Raw genomic sequence first — 21,607 nt, 5'->3', positions numbered from 1 at the left:
GGTTTTCGGTAAGTAGGTGTTTGAAGCAGCAGGATGTACACGGCAGACTTTGGAGTCAGGCAGATCCGGCTTGGAGTCCTGGCTTTGGGTAAACTCCTTTCCGTATCTGAGGGAAGGAACTAGCGTGCTGTCCATTCCCAGAGCAACCAGGGAGGGAGACACAAGCAAAGATGCCACCCTTCTGTCCTGAGCAGTTGAAACCAGCAGTTTGGCTGCACTGGAAATACCCTGCTCTCCTGGGGCTCTTTTTGAGACCCTCTGTGTCCTGCAGTAATTTCCAAGCAGAAGAGGCAGCACGAGCTGGGACTTTGTCACTCTTCTCTATGATCTTTGGCGAATTCATCAGCCCCTCGGTGTTTCCTCCTTCATCTGTGAAATGGGCACAAGACTGACACCCACACCGCAGGTGTTGGCTCATCTAATCCTCACGGCAGCCTCATGAGAAAGGAGGTGCAGAACGTAAAACCCAACAAGGCCACATGGGCTGTGCCTGTGGTCAGGAGGGTGGGTGTCTCTGTGGTGGCCTGGAAGACACAGGCTCATCTTAACCATGCGGTTGCAAGTGTTTAAAATTATACTCCACAATATGGGCCAAATGCAGGATGTCCGCCAAATCCGGCCTGTGATATGCCAGTCTGAGACCTGGGGAAGGCTGGCCAGGGGCTCAGAGAGGTTTAAAAGGGACAGAACACGACGGTGGCTGGTACGGGCTGTGTGTTCTTCTCCTTTCCAGCCGCATGACCGCTCCCGGAGGCCGCCCGGTGGGCCGAGGGTGGAGGAGGCAGCAGGGCGCTCCTGCAGCTCTTCCTGAGCTGGAACATCGGCTGACACAGTCCATCTGAAGCGCTTCGGATTTTCTTAGTATCTGATACGCTCCTATTCAGATGTTGACAGAAACGCTCTGCCCTCTTAGATAGAAAGAGTTTGACTGTTGGCCACTCTGAGTTAGTCAGTCAGGCTACATTTTTTTTACGAAACCTGAAACACGAAGAATTGACTCTTGCGAAAAGGATTTGAGGCTCTGAAAAGTCTTCGTGTAAAGTCTCCTGAGCAGTGTACATCTTTTCATTTTTACTGGCATCCTAGTCCCCTAATTAGATTCATGCAGTTGACTGAAAAAAAGTGTCGGAGTGCTTTCCTAATTGACAGACTTGTGATTGACAGAACAGTCCCTGAAGTCTCATAATTGAGCAAACAGCTTGTCACCATGCAAGTCATTAAAATACCATCAAAAACTGCACACTGACAAGTGCGAACTTCAGTGTTGTTCACAGCTCCTTGGCGGAAGACAGACACTCGAGTGAGATGAGCCCTTTTGTTTCGTTCTGTCGCTCCTTGCAGACGCCGCGAAGCCAGTGATGTTAAGGACTGTTGCAGGACTGGGGAAGGGGGTGGCCAGGTCCACAGATGACCGTGCCCTCGCCCTAAGCCGGCACCGCCAGCTGAGGTGTACAGCTCCCATGGCAGTTTCCGTATCTGTGTTTTCCTTTCCGCGCTCCCTCAAACGTGGCATGCCGCACCGATCTAGGCGTTTTGGGTTTTGTTTTAAAGCAGCAGATGGAGATAAGAGCTCTTCTGCCTTGCTTCCGCATCCCACCAGCAGAGGCTCACATCAATCTGTTGCCACTGAGAGCTTCAGTTCACATTTGGATCTCATTTCCCACCAAACTGTTTGCGTGGAACGTAAACATCTTCCAATTCAATGAGGGGCCTGTAGCTTCATCTCCTGGGTTCCCACCCAGGCACTGGTCAGGCCGCTTGGCGCCAGGACCACGTGTACCCGTCTGTCTGAAAACCAGCCTCTAGGTCGTTGGTTGAAAAGGATCAGCATTGTTTGTAGGATCGGCAGAGGTCGGAAGGGGAAGGGACTTCTGTGTCGTTTTACAGATGAGCCACTGAGGCCCAGAGAGGAATCCTGAGGTTGTGAGGCCTTTCCTGGGACGCCTGTTTCCCGGTCCACTTCTTTCTGTCTCGTACCTGCCAACCTCCGGGATCTCTTGGTCGGTGGGATGCCGTTTGCTCCCCTGCACTTTAAGATGAGGAGATCTAGTCTGAAAGAAAATAGTCTGAGCAGGATAACACAGCCTGAAGTTCCTGGGGTTCAAACCCGGGCTTCTCAGGTCTCCACTCTACCTAGAACCGGCCCCCAGCGTCACAGGTGTAGATTCATTCATCCAGTTGTAGCTTAACCCTGCCATGGACCAACCGGGATTCTAGGCTACGTGCTCCTTCTCCGTGGACATAGTCACCTGTCCCCACGGCTCGTTCACCAGGGCTGTGTCCCCCTGATGGGCAAGTCTGTGACTCCAGCCCAGCTTGTTCTGTGTAGCTCTTGGACCCCTCGTCCGGCTGCTCTCAGATGTCCTCTGCCTTCTTAGTGTAGCACTTGTCCAGCTCTGTTGTGATTGTTCAGACAGAAAGCCCCGGGGAGCGCAGGGGCCAGGCCGCTTGCTGTATCCTCCACGCCTGGCATGGTGCCTAGAGGCATCGGTGGCATGAGCTCCAGTCCACCAGCCCGCAGCCCACAGGCTGCCCCTCGTAGGGCCCCGGGAGCAGGGGCCTGGGGAGGGGCGGCTCATTCTGGACATGGAAGGAGCCAGTAGAAAGAACACAGAAGCGGGGTGCCGTGTAATGGGGTCTTCCCTCTTGTCTGTCCTAGTGCGGGGCAGTATCGGATTGTAGGAGCTGCTTCTGGAACGAGCACATGGGGCAAGAAAGCAACAGGCTGCAGAGGAAATACCCAATCATTTCCTGGTAGAAGGGAGGGGAGGGCGAGGGGGCAGGAGTTCACTGAGATGCAAAGCTAAGATGGAGCCCCGTGTGCCTGTCTTGCATAAAGGGATGCGCTGAGCCAGAAGCTTGGCGGCGGGGGGGGGGGGGGGGGGCGGGGGGGGCCGGGGGGGAAGCATGCATCCCGGGAGCCGGGCGGGGCCTGCTCTGGGGCTGCCTAGCTTTCTCCATTTAGCCTAACAAACGTCTACAAAGCACTTTGTAGGGCGTTAACGGCATTTTCAAAGAAAATGGTCCTGGGAAGCAGGTCTGGTACTGCTGGGTTGGGGACTATGCCATAGCAGGATTTGAATCCAGGGGACAGCTAATTGCTGACATGCCTTATCTGAGCTATTTAAAGAAAATGAGCCTGCTTCCCACCCGCACCTCCCAGCCCCGACCACGTGGAGAAGTCCAGAAGCGCTCGGAGCGCTGGATCCTGTGCAGGTGAATAAGGTACGGCTCTGGATCCTGGGGCAGGAGTCCAGGGGAGCATCGGGGGGCCTTTCTTGGCTCCCCCGGCACCTGTTCGTGAGGCCTAGAGTGGCCTCGTTACCTGGGATTGCGCATTTGGAGCGGTGTGTACCGGGAACTGGTCAGCTTGGACGTGTAGGAAATTTGTGCTCCGGTGCTTGGCCAGCAGCCTGGGACACGGCAAGAGAGGGAATGTGAGCATCCTCCAAGGCCAGGAGGGAGCTTGAGCCCGCTGACCAGGACGGGAGCCTCCTGGTTTAAAGCAGAGTGATGATGACAGGGTGAATGAGGAGAGGCAGTCCCGGATGAATAATGCAGGAGCCGCATGGATGGCGTTAGTGATGGCATCTGGTCAGTGACCACCCAGAGACGGCACCGGGAGACACCCGATGGGCTCCGTCATCGAGTCTGGCCTGATGCATTTTTTTTTTTTTTTTTTTTTTTTTGCGGTACGCGGGCCTCTCACTGTTGTGGCCTCTCCCGTTGCGGAGCACAGGCTCCGGACGCGCAGGTTCAGCGGCCATGGCTCACGGGCCCAGCCGCTCCATGGCATGTGGGATCCTCCCGGACCGGGGCACGAACCCGTGTCCCCTGCATCGGCAGGCGGACTCTCAACCACTGCGCCACCAGGGAAGCCTGGCCTGATGCATTTTTAATGGCTACCCAGATGTACTTCCTAATTGGCAGTTACACCACTGTGTGTTCCAGAATAAAGCATGAGTCATCCTCCAGTGAGGAGGAGCACGCGTCCGCCAGGCTGCCCAGCACGAGCCGCCCCCCCCTGCTGTCCAGCGTTGGCTACAAGAAGACCCTGCGCCTCACGTCAGAGCAGCTGGTGAGTGTCCTGTCCTCCCCCGCCACCACGCTGCGGGCACTGGCCCAGCCACGGCCACCTGGACTCGGTGGGTTCAATGATCTGGGCGTCCCTCCCGTGCTCTGGCTCCGGCTTCAGCTCTGGCACCTTCTCTATCCAACTGCCTGCCGCCCCCCCGCGACCTCACATCCCCCTTTTGGTGCCTCCGGTTCGCGCCCCACGGCAGCTCCTGTCCAGGCTGGCTCCAAAGCATCACTTCCCCTGTGCCGGCCCTGCCGCTGCCCGGGAGGCTCCTGTCCGCAAGTGTTGGCGGAGGGCGGCCTGAAGGCGTGAATTTATCCTGAGCTGTGAATGCCTGAGAGCCCAGATCTCGCAGGGCTGTTTCCACTTTTCCAGAGATGTTTGTTAAGTCAACCACATCTCCTGAATTGGGGGAAAAGGAGGACTTGGAATGGGATTCAGAGAGCTTCCGGTAGCAGGGGGCCATCCTGGTCACAGCGTCCTCTGCTCTGTGGCCGTGGCACCAGTTTTAATCCCTGGACCCTGTTTCCCAGGAGCAGACAGCGAGCAGGTATCTGCGCTCTGCTGCTCTCCTAGGAGTTCGTGGGGGCCAGCCTTAGTTGTGATGGTGTCTGATGGGAAAAGAGAACGGTCAGGCCTGACACCCTGCGCCGCTGGGGGTGACCTGGACTCCTGCCCCCAGCTGGCTTGCACTTGAGGGCCCCGGTGCCGAGATTCAGAACCACTGAGAGGGGATTCTGCCTTCAGAATCTGGTGTGATTTCCTGGGGTCTAGCTTCTGGGCTTCTGGATATGAGATGTACCTGATAACTGAGACGACTGCTTTCTTCCAGTTTGTGTCTGTGTATTAACTAGTACTCGTGGCTGGTTCGGGGAACGTATTTTCACCCTTGACTTAGATTCGTCTCCCTGGCCGTGGCCCTTTGTACTCAGCCGTGACCTAGTAAACGCATCCCAGTCTGAAGTTGTGATTTCCTGCGGCGACCCTCAGAGCCCGTCACTTACAAACCCCAGGGGGCGTGGGTGAGGGTGAGCTGCACTATGCTGGGGCCTGCGAGGGGGCCTGGGGTTCAGGTTGCCCAAGTCCTGGAAAGACCAGTCCTCCTCGAGAGCAAGACAGGAAAAGAACTGTACGGTGGCCTAGGGTGGTGCTTTGAAAAAAATAAAATCCGGATCCGGTTTCTCGTGGAACAGAAACCAAATATCCCTCTCTCTGAGCCTCGCCCTCCAGCAGACACAGAATGCATATCTTTCAGAAAAGCCTGAAGTTGAAGAACGGACCCAACGACGTGGTCTTCAGCGTCACCACGCAGTACCAGGGCACGTGCCGCTGCGAAGGCACCATCTACTTGTGGAACTGGGATGATAAGGTTATCATCTCTGACATCGACGGAACCATCACTAGGTGGGTCCCGCCGACTCGGGGCCGTGGGACCCCGGGGCCTGGAGCCAGCGTGTCATTTCCTCTTTCCGGGGCGTCGTGCAGCTCATGCAGCTCAGTTTCTGGGGCGGTCGGTGCCGCCCGTGGAGCCATAGCTCCTTGATTTAAACAGCTGCAGTGGGGGATTGGGGGTCGCTTCCCTCTGGGGCGGTGGCTCCTTGGCTTTGTTGCTCAGTTTCGGGGTTTCCGTCCAGAGAGCAAGTCGTGCATCCCATTTGCATTTTTTAATGAGGCATTTGGTGTGATGAGTCAGAATGACTTTTTTTTTTTTCCCCTTTTGCGATGCCCTTTTAACTTTATTTTTCCTGTCTCTGTTTTTATTTAGATCAGATACTCTTGGCCACATTTTGCCCACCCTTGGGAAGGATTGGACCCACCAGGGCATCGCCAAGTTGTACCATAAAGTGAGCCAGTAAGTACCCAGCGAAGTGCTTGCGGCAAATCCGCACACGGAACCTTTGCCGACGGGCTGACTTACAGACGGGTGCCCCTCGGCCAGGGAGGGTGAGCGCATGGTGACTCCCGCCAACTCCAGATCTGAATTCAGTACCAAAAGGCAAGAGAGGAAGTGGCCGGGGAATTGCAAACTGACAGAGGAGGAAGGCGGTGGCAGCCTTAGGGGAGGGCTTGAGGTTCAGTTCATACTGAGGAATGGCACAGATAGTCGGGTGAGGACATGGTAGTCTCTGATGTAGACCAAGGGAGTTATTTTAGGCTGAAAAGGTCCAGATTCCAAGCAGGTTTTGTGGGCCAGCCAGCAGTGCACACCTTGCCCACTTGGTCCGGGGAGTGCTCTGCTGAGGGGCCGTACCTGAGACGTCAGTGTGGGAGGGAAGATTTGAGTTGCTCTCGTGTGTCGGGTACATCTGTCACTTCACTTAACTCTTACAGTAGTTCTGAGAAGCAAGTAATATCATTTCTAGGTTTAGAGGGTTAAAACAATTTGTCCAAATTCCCGTAGCTGCTAAGAGGCAGAACTCACTGAAACCCTGGTCGACCTATAGCTCCAAGTGCAGTACTTCTGCTCTGGTTCGTCTCCAGGGCTCAGAGCCCTTGGGGTCCCCATCCCTGCACCACCACCAGCAGGTGCTTGGTCCCACTGTCTCCATCTCTCTGTGGACTAGAGTCTCCCACGTAAGTGAAACCTCTCTGTCCTCCAGGTAGTTACAGCCGGGAGGTGCAGACATGGTCTCTGGCCTGCTGGACCTCACGCTTCGGGTTGGTGGGGCACGAGGTGCCTGGGAGGACCTTTCCTCCTGGTGGATTCAAAGCTTCTCACTTCTTAGATGCCCAGCTCATTGATTTGACTTTCCTTTTCTGGATGTCTTCCTTAAGAAATGTTAAAAGTAATACATGCTTCGAAAAAAATAAATAAGAAAAACGAGAGAAATATAAAAGTACAAAGGTCACATCTTTCTCCCGCCTTACCGATAAGCTGTAAGTTATCGGCTACGAGTATTATACGTTCGCTACCAGCGGAACCACCGTGACCGGTTTGGTTCCGTGTATACTGAAAATTCATTTACATGCTCCCCCGCCCCACGTGCACATTATTTAATGAAAGATCCTTCTGTTTCATTATGTGTGAGGTTTACCTCGTTCTTCTTAACTGCAGTACAAAATTCCACGCTGTGGATAAACCATCCTGCATTTAACTAGTCCTGTTGGTGAACACGATAGGGCGTTTCCAGTTTTTCACTCTTTCCAATAGTGATGCAATAAGCATTTACAGAAAGTCCTTATTATGTACAGCGAGCGGACAGATAAGTAGAGGAGGTACGACGCTTACACAAGGGCCGCTGTAAGGTGGATTCTCAGAAGCAGAATTGCCGGTGGAAGGCTAAGCACACGGAAAGGTTTGGTCGATATTCCCGAGCTGCCCCCTGAGAGGTTCTCCCGGCCTCCCTCCTGTAGGCGGTGTGTTCAGGGCCTTCCCCGCCACCTCCGCACGGCCAACTCTTTGCCTCGAAGGATTAATGCAGTGATGAGCTGCCTTGACTGGCCTCACACTGAAAACTGGCTCTATTTTTAGTCGAAAGAAACCCCTGTGGGTCAGGATACAGAGTAGTTCACAGCCTCATTCATTTTGGGTTTGGGAACATAAAGCTATTCCTGTTCTTACTGTAAGGTTAAAAAAAAAAAGGCACTGTGTTTTGCCGGTTTTTTTTTTTTTTTTTGGTTTTGATTTGTGTCTCTCTTGGGTTTTCCTAGAAAAGGTATCTTCTTGAAAAATAAAGTTGCGTAGCTTACCAAAGAATGCCTGGTCGTTGTTTTGGTTCGGTTGATTGATTTAGAATGAGTCCGGGCTGTGGGTGAGGACCTGAGAATCACAGAGCGCTTGTTGTGTTTTCATTTTGGTCGAAAGGAAGGAGCTTGACACTTAACTTGTTCACTGAGTTTGACGTGTGTCCTCAGTGGCACCCGGACGGTTAGACCAGTGATGTCCTGGCCGTCCCCCAGCTCGACTGTCGCCTTCAGGGGCTCTGTACAGGAGCAAGGGCAGCCTCCTTAGCATGGCTCTCAAACCCTGCGGTTTCGGGTCAGCTTCCGCTGGTTCCTGATCTGCTGCTGCTTCTCCGCAGACCTTCCTGCTCGAATCCAGTCTGACGGTTCCCCACCCCGTATCCATCGTTTTCCCATCTTCCCACCTTTGCTCACACGGTGGCTTCTGCTTGGCCTGCCTTTACCTCTAATTTTTGCCTCCCCCAGTTTTTCAGCCTGTAATGCCCGGCTCAGACCCTGTGGTCCCCACCAAGCCCCTCCAGGCCAGAATCGGTGCCCCGGGCAGCCCTACGTCCTCCTCCTCTAGGCTTCCTGATACCCAAGGGCTCGGCCTGGCTTGGTGGCCTTGGTACCATCCCAGAGTTCCAGCCCAGGCTGGACGTGGTGTCGGCTTTCGTAGCTGGTTAGAGCGAATGCCCGTCCAGCCAGCATCTCACGTGCTACCTCCTCCAAGTCTTCGGCAGCCCCAGCTGGGAGAAGGGCAGGGACGGACTGAGAACTGGCAAAGGCTGGTGGCCGTTTCTGCGGGTGTCATGTTTGTGATCACACAGAGACGTATTTAGAGAAATGTTTCGCATGAAACAGTACCAGGAGGAAGGGCCGTTTAATTGAGTTTTGGACCGATCGCTCTTCCCTGCTGCTTCTTTCCTTGCATTTGGGTACCCCTCAAATTTTATGCCCTGCAGTATTTTTCTAACGGAAAAACCAGTCTTGCAGATGACCACTTGCCTGGAAACAACAGAAAGTGAGGACCATTGTATTTATTTTTCGCCAAATGTAATTACTCGTTTGAATAAGTCAGCCCGTGAGAAATTACTGCCAGGTTGATTACCACCTTGTTCGTAGGGAGGATCTAAAGCTCGCTTGGTTATTGATTTTAAAAAGCGGACTTGGTCATTGATTAAAAGGCGCTATAGCAGATACAAATAGAAGAGATGTGAAACTCCCGCGTATTCAAATATACGTGTCCAATAAGTAGAAGGAAAATAAAGCAGGACCGTTTCCTAAAATATGTAGATCATTGAGCCAGTGGGGATTTGCGGGGGGCTAAGTATGGACAAAAACTGCTCTAATTTCCTACCTTCCTGGATAAATATTTTTATATTCACGTAACCGGAAATCAGCGGCTCCATGACTTAGTGAGAGGAACGCTTCCTGGGTTTCCATGGATAAGTTAGTTCATCTGCGGAATGTATCATCTGAAGCCGAGATGCTGAAGACGGGGACCGATCGTTAGCAGACTCATTAGCATCTTTCTTCTTCTCCTGCCCACAGCGCTTCTTTCTTCCCCTCACCTCAGGCCTTCCTAAGTTATCGCGTCATCGCTGTCTGCCAGGAAGGGAGAGTGTGATGTGGCGAATGGGAGGGAGTCGGGGACCTGGGCTCTAGGGGCCGTAGCCATCGGGCCACCACAGACCTTCCGACCCGTCCCCTGCTCGCGGCTTTGGCTTCCTCATCCCCGAAGGGCGGAGTTGGATCCCACCATCCCTTCAGTCGGTCCCTGCTAGGCTGGCAGCACTGCGCCGCTAGGTCGGGTGGTTCCAGTCAGTCCCGAGCCTGCATGCGCTCCCTGAGAGCCCTGAGGATGCGCTGAGCCCGACCCCAAACCCGCTGTGCACCGGGCGCTGTTCTGGGTGCGCTGGGGGGTGCTACCAGCCCCTCCCGTCGGGCACCCTGTGACCCCCAAGAAGGACCCCTACAGCACGCCCCGTAACGAGGCACTGGGGCGGGGTGTAGTGAGAGAGGCAGATTTTACAGACGTCAGTGAAGGAGAAATGAATTCTGATTGGAAGGGCGAGGAACCAAAGAAGGCTTCAGCGAGAAGGTGGCACCTGAGCTGAGCCTTACTGGGTGAGCAGAGTTTTGAAAGAGAGGAAGGCTCATCACAGGTGGAGGTAGCAGTGGGAAGAGGGGCTGAGAGATGGGCAGGTTCGTGGGGGTGAGGAGCGCTCACAGAAAGGAGGTCCCGGTGCAGGGGGCCGGCGGTGCAGGGGGCCGGCGGTGCAGGGGGCCCGCGGTGCCAGGGGGTCGGCAGTGCAGGGGGCCTGCGGTGCAGGGGGCCCGCGGTGCAAGGAGTCGGCGGCCTATGTGACTTGGAAGTTGGCTGGCACCAGACAGCAGGGCCCGTGGAGGCGGGGCTGAGAACGAGCCTGAGTTTGGCCCTGAGCTCTCCTTTCTTAAGGTGGCAGGCGAGTACCCTTCCTCTAGGGCTGCAGACAGGGCTACCGAGTTCCCTTTCCTCTACATCACTGTCGCTCAGTGGGGATTTTGCCCCCCATGGTGTGTGGCAATGTCTGGAGACATCTTTGATTGTCATGACTGGGGCGTGTCATTGGCAACTAGTAATCGAGAAACTCCAATATAGAAGCTTATCTTGGAAAATTAAGTAGAAGAGGTAGAAGGTTACCCAAAGGGAATCTTTCCAGTCTATTTCAGTATCTCTCCAGACCTCTAAGAGGGATGTAGAGATTGGGACAAAAGGAGAAAATCATTTGTACCAAGCCTGGCCGTGGAATGATGCCTTCTTTTTGTCTCTGGCGTTTCCCCAGAGCCCTGTTCTAGTTGCTGAGATGTCGGAGGGATGAGTGTGACCCACGTGTGTGTGTTGCACCTCTGTTCACTGGTGCCTCTTCAGGCAGGGCTGTCCTTCCTGCCCTGGGGTCCCTCGTGGCCACCTTGCTCCATCCCGTGTCCTGTTTCCGTTATGGTTGGTCCCGCAGTACACGCTACTGCAGGGAAGGGCTGTGCTGGGCCCTGAGCACGGCCAGCCCAGCCTGGCTCGGGAGTGTCCGGTGGGTATGCCTGCTGTATCCTGCTACTGGCTGCCCTTCTGAGCGAGGGTCTTATCCACGAGGGGTACCGTTGAGAGTAATCTTTCTGGTGACTCTCTGCCACCTGAGTGACTGATGGGAACACCTGGCGTTTCACAGATTTCACCGGGATGAAGGCTCTGGAGAGGTGATCCCTGCTGCCACCAACAGGCATTTCTGCCGTTAGGACGTCCTCGAGCTGCTTTTCCAACTATGTTTAGTAACGGCCTTTGAAGCAGAACACTGTGTGGTGAGGACAGCCAGTGGCAGGCTCAAGCCGGGAAGCATATTTGCAAACCAAGCCTTAAATAAAATTAGCGTCTCAGACCCCTGCAGGTGGCAGCTTTTAGGACTTTGATGTGAAGAGCTATATACAGAAATAGTGATTTTTTAAAAAAAGATTGCATTAATTAGACAGCTCAGATACAAAGATGTTTCATTAAAGTGCTTGCTTGATTTTCAGATACATCCCTGTATTCCAAACAACCTGATATTTCTAGATTCTCTTCGTCCCAGCACGTTCCTGTTTCTTGGTTTTAAAGAACATATTATTAGGCGAATCTCAAGACAAGTCCTTTGGCCAGCACTAAGTATTCATGGTGGAGCAGTAAGTCGGATAGGAAGCGGGTAGTTTGTATTTACCCATCAGCAAAGATGTACAGAGTGTCTGCTACTTGCCAAGCACTGTTTTTGGCGCTGGAGTTAACAGCAAGGAATGAGACAAGGTCCCCACCCTCAGGGAGCTCATGAATTAATGAGACACAGTCAAACAAGGGGCTGTGGTGTAATATTAGTGACCGGTGGTACATGAGGAGAAAAGCAGAGCAAGGGCTTAGTGCCTGGGGTGAGGGTGAGGGAGGGTGTGTTTTATTAGCTAGGCGGACGAGGGAGGGCCCGCCGAGGAGGTACTGTCTGAGCAGGTCTCGACGAGGTGAGGGGGCAGGCGAGCCCGGAGGTCTAGGGGAACAGTGTGCAGGCAGCAGGAACGGCAGGTGCAGGAAGGGGTGTGGTGAGTGCAAGGATCGGTGAGGACACCTGGTGTCCAGCCCGGTGCCAGGGAGCAGATGGGGCTGGAGAGAAAGGCAGGGACCAGGTCTCGGTGGCCTTGCGGGTCCCGGCGAGGAATTTGGATTATATCTGAGAGAACTGGCAAGGCTTTGGAGAGCTGAGTATTAAGTTTTCTTACTCTGTGGAGGCTCGGCGGGGGGCAGGGAGATGATTGATGCTGTTGCAGGAATAGAGGTCAGGGGTCCCGCTGGCGGGGGCAGGGGGACTGAGGGGCGGCACGGGGTTCATGGTGTTACGGGTGGGACTGAGCGGGCTTGCCGATGGGTTGCAGTGGGGATAGAAACCCAGGGGGGGCCCCTGAGATGTGGGCCCCACCCCTGGGCTTCCAGGGGTGCCTGGAAGCGTTTGAGGTACTACTCGTGGGTGTCTGATGGGTAATGTGGGGTGTGCCGCTGAGTCTGTTGCTCTGGAGCTGAAGAGAGGGGTCTGGGCTACGAATGTAAAGCTGAGAGATATCCGTGTACAGATGGGGGTTAAACTTTTTTTTTCATGTATTTAATCCAGTATATTAAAATACTACCATTTAATCATGTACTCGATATCAAAACTGAATGGGTGGTATCTCATATTCTGTCTTCATAGTAAGGCCTTGTAATCTGGCCTATATTTTATATTTGTAGCACAACATCTCATTTCGGACTCCTAAGTTGTCAGCGGTTCAAAAACAGGGACATGTAGTTCTCCTAAAGTAATAAAGTTGTGTTTAACAGAAGAACCCTCCTGTGATCTGTTTCTTCACTCGCGACACTTCCGACACCAGATGTGTGGGGGTTTCACACGTTTCACAATTCCCAAGTTCTCTTCAGACACCAACTGGGTGTCCATTAGTTTAATTCTGACACTAACTACCTAGTTAGTGCAGACCCCACGGGTTAAGGGCTCATTCCCGCAAGGCCTCCCCAAATTCAGACACCAGTCGTGAGTGGTAGGTCCTCAGCTTACCCACACTTCTGCCTGACTTGGCTACAAAGTGAGGGTTCCCACATGCCCTCCCCAGGTTTGATGACGGCTCATAGGACTTGGGGAAACGCATTCACCGGTCTGTGTTATCAGGGTGTTATAAAGGATACAGCTGAGCAGCCAGATGGAGATGTATGGACGGTCCGGGTGCAGCTAAGTTGGACAGTTTGCTGCCTCCGGCCTCAGTTTCCCTAACTGTAAAGCGAGAGGAAGACACCTACCGAACAAGGTTCCCTTGAGGATTAAACCGAGTGAGGCCGTGAGGGTCCTTTAGCAAACGGCAGGGAAAGGTGTTCAGGCTTCTTTCGCCAGTAAGATTTTATAGAATGCGGCCTTTTGCTTGGGAATTAGAGCCGCGCCCTTCCTCCGGAAACAGGTACAGATCAGGGTTTGTGCGCGAGAGGCTCCATCGTGTGATGCTGTTAAGCGGGAACGTTTCATCTCTTTTTCAGAAACGGGTACAAGTTCCTCTACTGCTCCGCACGGGCCATCGGGATGGCGGACATGACGCGGGGCTACCTGCACTGGGTCAACGAGCGCGGCACGGTGCTGCCCCAGGGGCCGCTGCTCCTCAGCCCCAGTAGCCTCTTCTCCGCCTTGCACAGGTGAGGGCTCAGCCTGCCCGCCTCCCGCCCCGCACCGCTGGGCCGGCTCGGGACCCCTCTCCCGCTCACCGGAGGTTTTGCCAGAAGAGCTGCTTTACTCGTCCTCCCAGCCAACACCCCCGCTCCGTGCTGGGCCCCGGAGATTCAGCCTCAAGTGCGGGTCTGGCCTCGTCACCCATCAGCATCCTTCGCTGGCTCGTCACGGCCCTCGGGAGAAAGCCCGAGGCCACGAGCTCGGCATCACAGGCTCTTCACCACCCGCCTGGTCCTTCTCGCCCATCTCATTCTCTCCGGGTTCTGGGATGCAGTCGTGCTGAGCTGTCTCCGTTGTCCAGAGAGACGGTCTCTGCTCTGAGCCTTAGCACGTGCTGCCCTCCTGCGTGGGGAGCTGCCCCTCTCCCTGCATCGCTGGCCTGAGTCTTAGTGACTCTGAGAATCTATCTATGTGCTTTCCGTCGAATCAGGGACCTCGGCTGGGTCCAGTGGCCCCTCTACCAGCCACCATCACCACCTGCCTGGCCTGAGACCTCCCGTAATGAGGAGTCCTGGTCACACCGTTTATTTTTATAGACCACCAGCCCAGTTCTTTTCTTTCATTGGTTATTTTTTTAAATATTTATTTATTTTTAACATCTTTATGGGAGTATAATTGCTTTACAATGGTGTGTTAGTTTCTGCTGTATAACAAAGTGAATCAGCTATACGTATACATACATCCCCATATCCCCTCCTTCTTGCGTCTCCCTCCCTCCCACCCTCCCTATCCCACCCCCTAGGTGGTCACAGAGCACTGAGCTTATCTCCCCTTGTGATGCAGCTGCTTCCCACTAGCTGTCTATTTTACATTTGGTAGTGTACATATGTCCGTGCTACGCTCTTACTTAGTCGCAGCTTACTCTTCCCCGTCCCCATGTCCTTGAGTCCATTCTCTACGTTTGCGTCTTTATTCCTGTCCTGACCTTAGGTTCATCAGAAGCTTTTTTTTTTTTTATTCCATACATATGTGTTAGCACACATCATCTGTCGATGGACACTTAGGTTGCTTCCATGTCCTGGCTATTGTAAATAGTGCTGCAGTGAACATTGTGGTACATGACTGTTCTTGAATTATGGTTTTCTCAGGGTATACGCCCAGTAGTAGGATTGCTGGGTCGTATGGTAGTTCTATTTTTAGTTTTTTAAGGAACCTCCATACTGTTCTCCACAGTGACTGTATCAATTTGCATTCCCACCAACAGTGCAAGAGGGTTCCCTTTTCTCCACACCCTCTCCAGCATTTATTGTTTGTAGATTTTTTGATGATGACCATCCTGACCGGTGTGAGGTAATACCTCATTGTAGTTTGGATTTGCATTTCCCTAATGATTAGTGATGTTGAGCATCCTTTCATGTGTTTGTTAGCAATCTGTGTATCTTCTTTGGAGAAATGTCTGTTTAGGTCTTCTGCCCACTTCTGGATTAGGTTGTTTGTTTTTATGATATTGAGCTGCATGAGCCGCTTGTATATTTTGGAGATTAATCCTTTGTCAGTTGCTTTGTTTGCAAATATATTCTCCCATTCTGAGGGTTGTCTTTTTGTCTTGTTTATGGTTTCCTTTGCTGTGCAAAAGCTTTTAAATTTCATTAGGTCCCATTTGTTTGTTTTTGTTTTTATTTCCATTTCTCGTCTAGGAGGTGGGTCAAAAAAGGATCTTGCTGTGATTTATGTCATAGAGTGTTCTTTCTGCCTATGTTTTCCTCTAAAAGTTTGATAGTGTCTGGCCTTACACTTAGGTCTTTAATCCATTTTGAGCTTATTTTTGTGTATGGTGTTAGGGAGTGTTCTCATTTCATTCTTTTACATGTAGCTGTCCAGTTTTCCCAGAACCACTTATTGAAGAGGCTGTCTTTTCTCCATTGTATATTCTTGCCTCCTTTATCAAAGATAAGGTGACTGTATGTGTGTGGGTCTATCTCTGGGCTTTCCATCCTGTTCCATTGATCTATATTTCTGTTTTTTGTGCCAGTACCATGCTGTCTTGATTACTGTAGCTTTGTAGTATAGTCTGAATTCCGGGAGCCTAATTCCTCCAGCTCCGTTCTTCTTTCTCAAGATTGCTTTGGCTATTCGGGGTCTTTTGTGTTTCCATACACATTGTGAAATTTTTTGTTCCAGTTCTGTAAAAATGCCATTGGTGGTTTGATAGGGATTGCATTGCATCTGTAGATTGCTTTGGGTAGTATAGTCATTTTGTCAAGGTTGATTCTTCCAATCCAAGAACATGGTTTATCTCTCCATCTGTTTGTATCATCTTTAATTTCTTTCATCACTGTCTTCTAGTTTCCTGCATACAGGTCTTCTGTCTCCTTGGGTAGATTTATTCCTAGATATTTTATTCTTTTTGTTTCAGTGGTAAATGGGAGTGTTTCCTTAATTTCCCTTTCAGATTTTTCATCATTAGTGTCTAGGAATGCAAGAGATTTCTGTGCGTTAATTTTGTATCCTGATACTTTACCAAATTCATTGATTAGCTCTCGTAGTTTCCTGGTAGCATCTTTAGAATTCTCTATGTATAGTATCATGTCATCTGCAAACAGTGACAGCTTTACTTCTTCTTTTCCGATTTGAATTCCTTTTATTTCTTTTTATTCTCTGATTGCTGTAGCTAAAACTTTCAAAACTTTGTTGAATAACCGTGGTGAGAGTGGGCATCCTTGTCTTGTTCCTGATTTTAGAGGAAATGGTTTCAGTTTTTCACCATTGAGGACAATGTTGGCTGTGGGTTTGTCATATATGGCCTTTATTATGTTGAGGTAAGTTCCTTCTATGCCTGCTTTCTGGAGAGTTTTTATCATAAATGGGTGTTGAACACCAGCCCATTTCTGATGACCCTCTCCCCTTCCCTTCATGCCCGCATTCAGGACAGCCAAGCCAAACTAAGTCTGGCCTCCTAGTGGGGGGCAGGAAAGCAGCGGCCTCCCTGGAGCTGGGGGCCCAGGACAGTGTCCTGAGCTGCTCTCAAAGCAGTGGATTGAAGTTTGAGACTTACAATCATACATTCACTCATGTGTCTTTGTATAAGAGTCTGAGATGTAGACTGTAAGGCCCTTTTAGTGCTAAGGAGGGTTCTGGAGTCCATAGAAGTCCATGCAGAGCCAGGACCAGCCCCTGGGCCTCCTGACACTCCGTTTGGGGCTCATCAGCGTTAGCATCATCTAAATTACGTTTTGTTGAGGCGCCGAAAAATAGTTCAAAAAATACATGCAAGGCATCTGTCGATGATAGATAGATAGATATGCAGTATCTCTGTAATATACGCAAGCTGAAATGGACCCTTGAGATCATCCAGTAATCAGACAGTGAACAGCAGCCTGCCCACGACCGAGATAAAGCGAGAGGATGTGCTCTCACTCCACCCTCTGAGCCGTAATAGTGGCTGCTATCCCTGGTTGTGCGTTAGTCATTCCCTGCTCCTCTAAATAGTTAGCACGTGTATGTGTGATCCTAACCAGTATGCTGAATTGTGCACATTTGTGAACTTTATGGAAATGAATCATATGTTCTTCCGGAGCTCACTTCTACTGCTCAACGTCACGTTCCCAGGATCGTTGAGTCGCTGTAACTGGCTCGTCTTTGCTTCTGTGTAGGTCCCGTCGTTAGACTCCACCACAGCCTGCTTATCTTTTCTGCTGTTGGTGGGTGCTTGAGCCACTTGTGGTTTTCTGCTCTCGGGCGCAGTGCTGCCTGTGTGTGTCCTCTGGGGGCACCTGTGCAGTGTGCTCCAGGGTACACCCCCAAGAGCAGGATTGCTGGACCACAGCGCATGCACATGTGTGGTCTTCTTTGGCCATTGCAAACTGTTGTCCAGAGTAGTTGAACCAGTTCGTACACCAGAACCCAACAGTGCGAAGTGTTCCTTCCATCGGCTTTACTTTCTTACCTACATGTTGTCAGCCGTTTACATTTTTGCTACTCTGGTGGGTAAGAAATGTCTCTTTCCACGCGTTTATTGGCCATGTGGGCTTCATCTTCTGTGATGTGCCTGTTCACGTCTGTCCCTTATTTTCCTTTTGATTTGTAACAGTGTTAGAGATTGTGCACACGTAGCCTTTGGTACGAGCGCTACAAATATCTTTCTCCAGTTTATGGCTTTTGATGGACATAAATCTGAGTTGCCTTTAGTCGAACAGATCATTTCCCCTGTAGTTTTGTTCTTTCTGTGTGTTGACGAAGCCATCCCTGACTGTGGGCCTGAGGAAAGTCTCCTGTATTTTACCTAAAGGTGTCGCCTTTCACATTGAGGTCTGTAATTCACCAGGAATTGATTTTTGTATATCGAGTGCACTAGGGGTCCATTTTCTTTTTCTTTACACCTGTATGGATATTCAGTTGTCTCAGCACCATTTGCTGAAATGAGTGCCCTTCTCCTCTGCTTTGACTTGTCGTCGTGGTCATAAATTGAAGGCCCGGAAATGTGTGCCTCCGTTTCTGGCCTTCATTCGTCTCTATAGCGATTTGAGTCACATTCCATAAAAACATGCAGACAACAACCTGCTGAGAGTTTAATTGAAATGACAGTGAATCTGTAGACCAATGGAGAATTAATATCTCATTATAATATTGAATATTCCAATTCAATTGTATGGTATATTTCTTCATTTATTTAGGTCTTCGCTAATAAATTGCAATAAAGTTTTTAACTCATTTAGAATTTTTGCACTGGCGTTCCCGAGTGAGATTGGCCCACACTTTCCCCATACTTTACTACCTCTTTCGGTTTAGTTTTTGAGGTCATGCTGGCCTCGTGAAGTGAGTCAGGAGAGGTTTTCTCTTCCTCTGTGCCCTGGAATTCTTTGTTCCTTGGATGACTGGTGGAAGTCTCTGTCGAAATCCCTTGTCTGGGGTGTTTTCCTTGTGGGAAGACTTGAAAGTACGGATTCACTTTCTGTCCAGTGCTCCTCTGGGATGGCTTAACCGACTTGCGCATATTTAACTTCTGAAGATACAAAAGAAAGCGCTCTTCGTATCCCAGCACCTCTGACGGTTAAAAGGAGTTTGATGCTAATGAAGCTGACGCTCTCGTGCTGACCCGTTATTTATTTGTTTTAACAGAGAAGTGATCGAAAAGAAGCCAGAGAAGTTTAAGGTCCAGTGTTTGACAGACATCAAAAACTTGTTTTCTCCAAATACAGAACCCTTTTATGCTGCTTTTGGAAACCGACCAGCTGTAAGTAGTAGTCGGGTGTATACGAGTTCTTGAAATTACTGTCTGTTCAGATAGCCGTCATCTGAAAGGCCGGCCTAGACTCCCATGTGAAGCCAGATTCTCCTACTACTAGAAATAACTGCTAAGGAGCCGCTTGCCTACATCTAAAGGCAAGGAGATCGTCATTATTTCGTGGCCTCTAGTTTTCTTTGAAGGTGGGCTTGTGGGTTTCAGTTTGAAACTAGAAACTTTAAATTCCAAATTGCTTGCTGAATTAGTAAAACAAGAACATTAAGTAGGATTAGATCCTTTCTACCGGAATGGGACCACAGAGCACCAAGGTGAATTCAGTGTCTCAAGTTTTAAGAGTGTTATTTCCTATAGTAAAAGTAGTACTTTGAGATTTTGTGCACACTTCCCAAATTTGCTAGAAGGGTCAGCATTCTGGAGAAGGTAGTTGGGTACTTACTTCCCAGTCAGAAAATTCTCCTGCTTTTGAAACTCATGCCCAAGAAAATGGGTCACGGAGTAACCTTAAGGAATGTTAGAATTGCAGGGGATGTCGTAGGTGGTTTACTTTTTAACTCAGTTCTTGAATAGAGGGGTGAACTGAGGCCCAGAGAGGACAACTTACTTACTAGTTTCACATCCAGAGACATTCTTTCTCTACGCTACTTGGAGGTATTATTCGAGTTTAATGAAAGTTTTATAACACAGGCAGACCTCGTTTTATTGCGCTTCGATTTGTCACGCTCTGCAAATATTGCATTTGTTATACAAATTGAAAGTTTGTGGCATCGAGCAAGTCTGTCAGCACCATTCTTCCAACAGCATTTGCTCACTTCCTGTCTCTGTGTCACGTTTTGGTAATTCTTGCGATAGTTCAAGCTTTTTCATGATTTTATACATTACGGTGATCTGGGATCAGTGATCTTTGATGTGACTGCTAGGACTCGCTGAAGACTCAGATAAGGGTTAGCATTTTCAGCAATAAAGTGTTTTTTTAAACTTTGTTTTCTTTTTGCGGTACACGGGCCTCTCACCGTCGTGGCCTCTCCCGTTGCGGAGCACAGGCTCCGGACGCGCAGGCTCAGCGGCCATGGCTCACGGGCCCAGCCGCTCCGCGGCACGTGGGATCTTCCCAGACCGGGCACGAACCCGCGTCCCCTGCATCGGCAGGCGGACTCTCAACCACTGCGCCACCAGGGAAGCCCTGAAGTGTTTTTTGTATGCACTTTTTCTAGACATAAAGCTGTCGCACGCTTAGTAGAGTGCAGTGTAGTGTAAACATGACTCTATATACACCGGCACACCAAAACGTTCGTGTGCTTGGCTTTGTCGTGGTGTCTGGAACCGAACCCACAGTAACTCTGCAGTCTGCCTGTATTTGTATCAAGTCTGAAATATTTGTATTTACGATGAACTCTTTTCTTCTCATTAACACTTTACCAAATATAGGATGTGTACTCGTACAAGCAAGTGGGCGTGTCTCTGAACAGGATATTCACCGTCAATCCCAAAGGAGAGCTGGTGCAGGAGCACGCGAAGACCAACGTCTCCTCGTGAGTATTGTGGCCCCTCGCTGTCATCGCTGTGTCATTGCCTGTTGTCGTCATCTTGACCTTGGAGTGGTGTTTCACAGTCAACAGTATACCTTTTTAATCCTTCGGTGCCTATATTTTAATCTTTAATTCCTACGAGGGAAACGTATGTTAACGTCTCGGATTTTGTCCAGAACCTGACTTTTGGACAGCCTGCATTATTAAATCAGATCCCCACCGGGTCGAAAGTTTAAACGAGTGGTTAGATGCTGCTGCAGAGTGGAATGGCATGAATTTGAAAACTACTGGCTTACATTTGCCGAATTCGTTTTGAAAGCCTAGAATGCGAATTAGAAATATAGCCAGATTAAAATATCATGAGAAGGTATATTTAAAGATGAAGAACCTATGTAGCCCTTCACATTACTGACCTGTAATAACATTCTCACCAGAAACATGGCTATGTGACGGTAAGAATTCTCGTAGTTTTGGCCGAAGCGCGTTCTCCCCAAGGCCGTGGGCTGAACTGGGTTACTGTTGGCAGCGAGGCCTCCTGGCTGGCCCGGAATCTCCCTTCACTTGGATATGTCTCTCTTTGGGTTCCTGACTTCTTAGAGTGGAGAGCGTTTCCTCAGCTTTGCCCACTGGGTGATGTCGGGCAGACAGGTGTCGTCCTGCCTTGTCCGTTTCAGAGGCCGTACCCCTGTTGGCCTGATCCCTGCAGACCTGGAAAACGGCCTCTGGCCTGAGCGACCCCAGGGGGCCTGCTGGGGCCCTCCTTATGTGGAGGAGTTGGACTGGGGGAGTTTGGGTCTAGCGGCTTCCCAGGGATTGGCTTTTTTGTTTGATAGAGATCTAGGTTCCCCTAGGGCAGATTTTCACTTTCAAGATGATCCTTTTAACCGTTGGGCGTCTAATCCAGCTTAAAGAGGATAGTTCCAGGCTAGAGGGCACCCTGGGGTCTGCCTCCCTCCCCCATAGCCAGGCCAGGACCTGAGTAAGCAGTTCCCAGGGTATGTGGGGCGAGAGGGGAGTGGGGGAGCCAGGACCCGCCTCCATCCTTCACAAGGGGAGGCCGTGCAGGTGCTGCCTGATGGGCAGAACGACAGCAGGGACTCTTTCTTCCACACCCCTTTCCTTACGGTTTCTCCCTCTCCTGAGTTCTGAGCGGCCGCCCTGATAACGTCTGTTCCCTCTTCTCCGTCGTTCCCCACGTGAAAGTCTTTCGTCGGTCTCAAGGGGAGAGCGGATTTCCATTTAGGGTCGAAAGAACTGTCAGCTGAAGGCACACTGCCCTGAAGTGGCAAAGGTTTCTGCCCAGGCAGCAGCCCAGTGGCGTGTCTTGTCATAAGAGGTGTTGAAAGGGGGATGCCAGCATCTCCGAAGGTCTGCCCAGGAGGCCTCTGAGGTTATCCCG

General features: G+C 50.9%; 1 protein-coding gene across 3 annotated transcripts in view; it reads left to right on the top strand.

Moving 5' to 3' along the window:
• Window positions 1-21,607, top strand: part of LPIN1 (lipin 1) — a 123,011-nt gene that overhangs the window by 97,133 nt on the left and 4,271 nt on the right. For all 3 annotated transcript variants that reach the window (XM_049695742.1, XM_049695741.1, XM_049695740.1), the window contains 6 exons: window positions 3,952-4,078; window positions 5,334-5,482; window positions 5,844-5,930; window positions 13,311-13,463; window positions 18,556-18,670; window positions 20,108-20,211. In XM_049695742.1, coding sequence (XP_049551699.1) covers window positions 3,952-4,078; window positions 5,334-5,482; window positions 5,844-5,930; window positions 13,311-13,463; window positions 18,556-18,670; window positions 20,108-20,211 — 735 coding nt within the window. The remainder of the gene's footprint in view (window positions 1-3,951; window positions 4,079-5,333; window positions 5,483-5,843; window positions 5,931-13,310; window positions 13,464-18,555; window positions 18,671-20,107; window positions 20,212-21,607) is intronic.

The sequence above is a fragment of the Orcinus orca genome, chromosome 13 (assembly GCF_937001465.1).
Source record: "Orcinus orca chromosome 13, mOrcOrc1.1, whole genome shotgun sequence".
NCBI classification, from domain to species: Eukaryota; Metazoa; Chordata; class Mammalia; order Artiodactyla; family Delphinidae; genus Orcinus; species Orcinus orca.
This window is presented reverse-complemented; position numbering and strand designations above follow the sequence as displayed.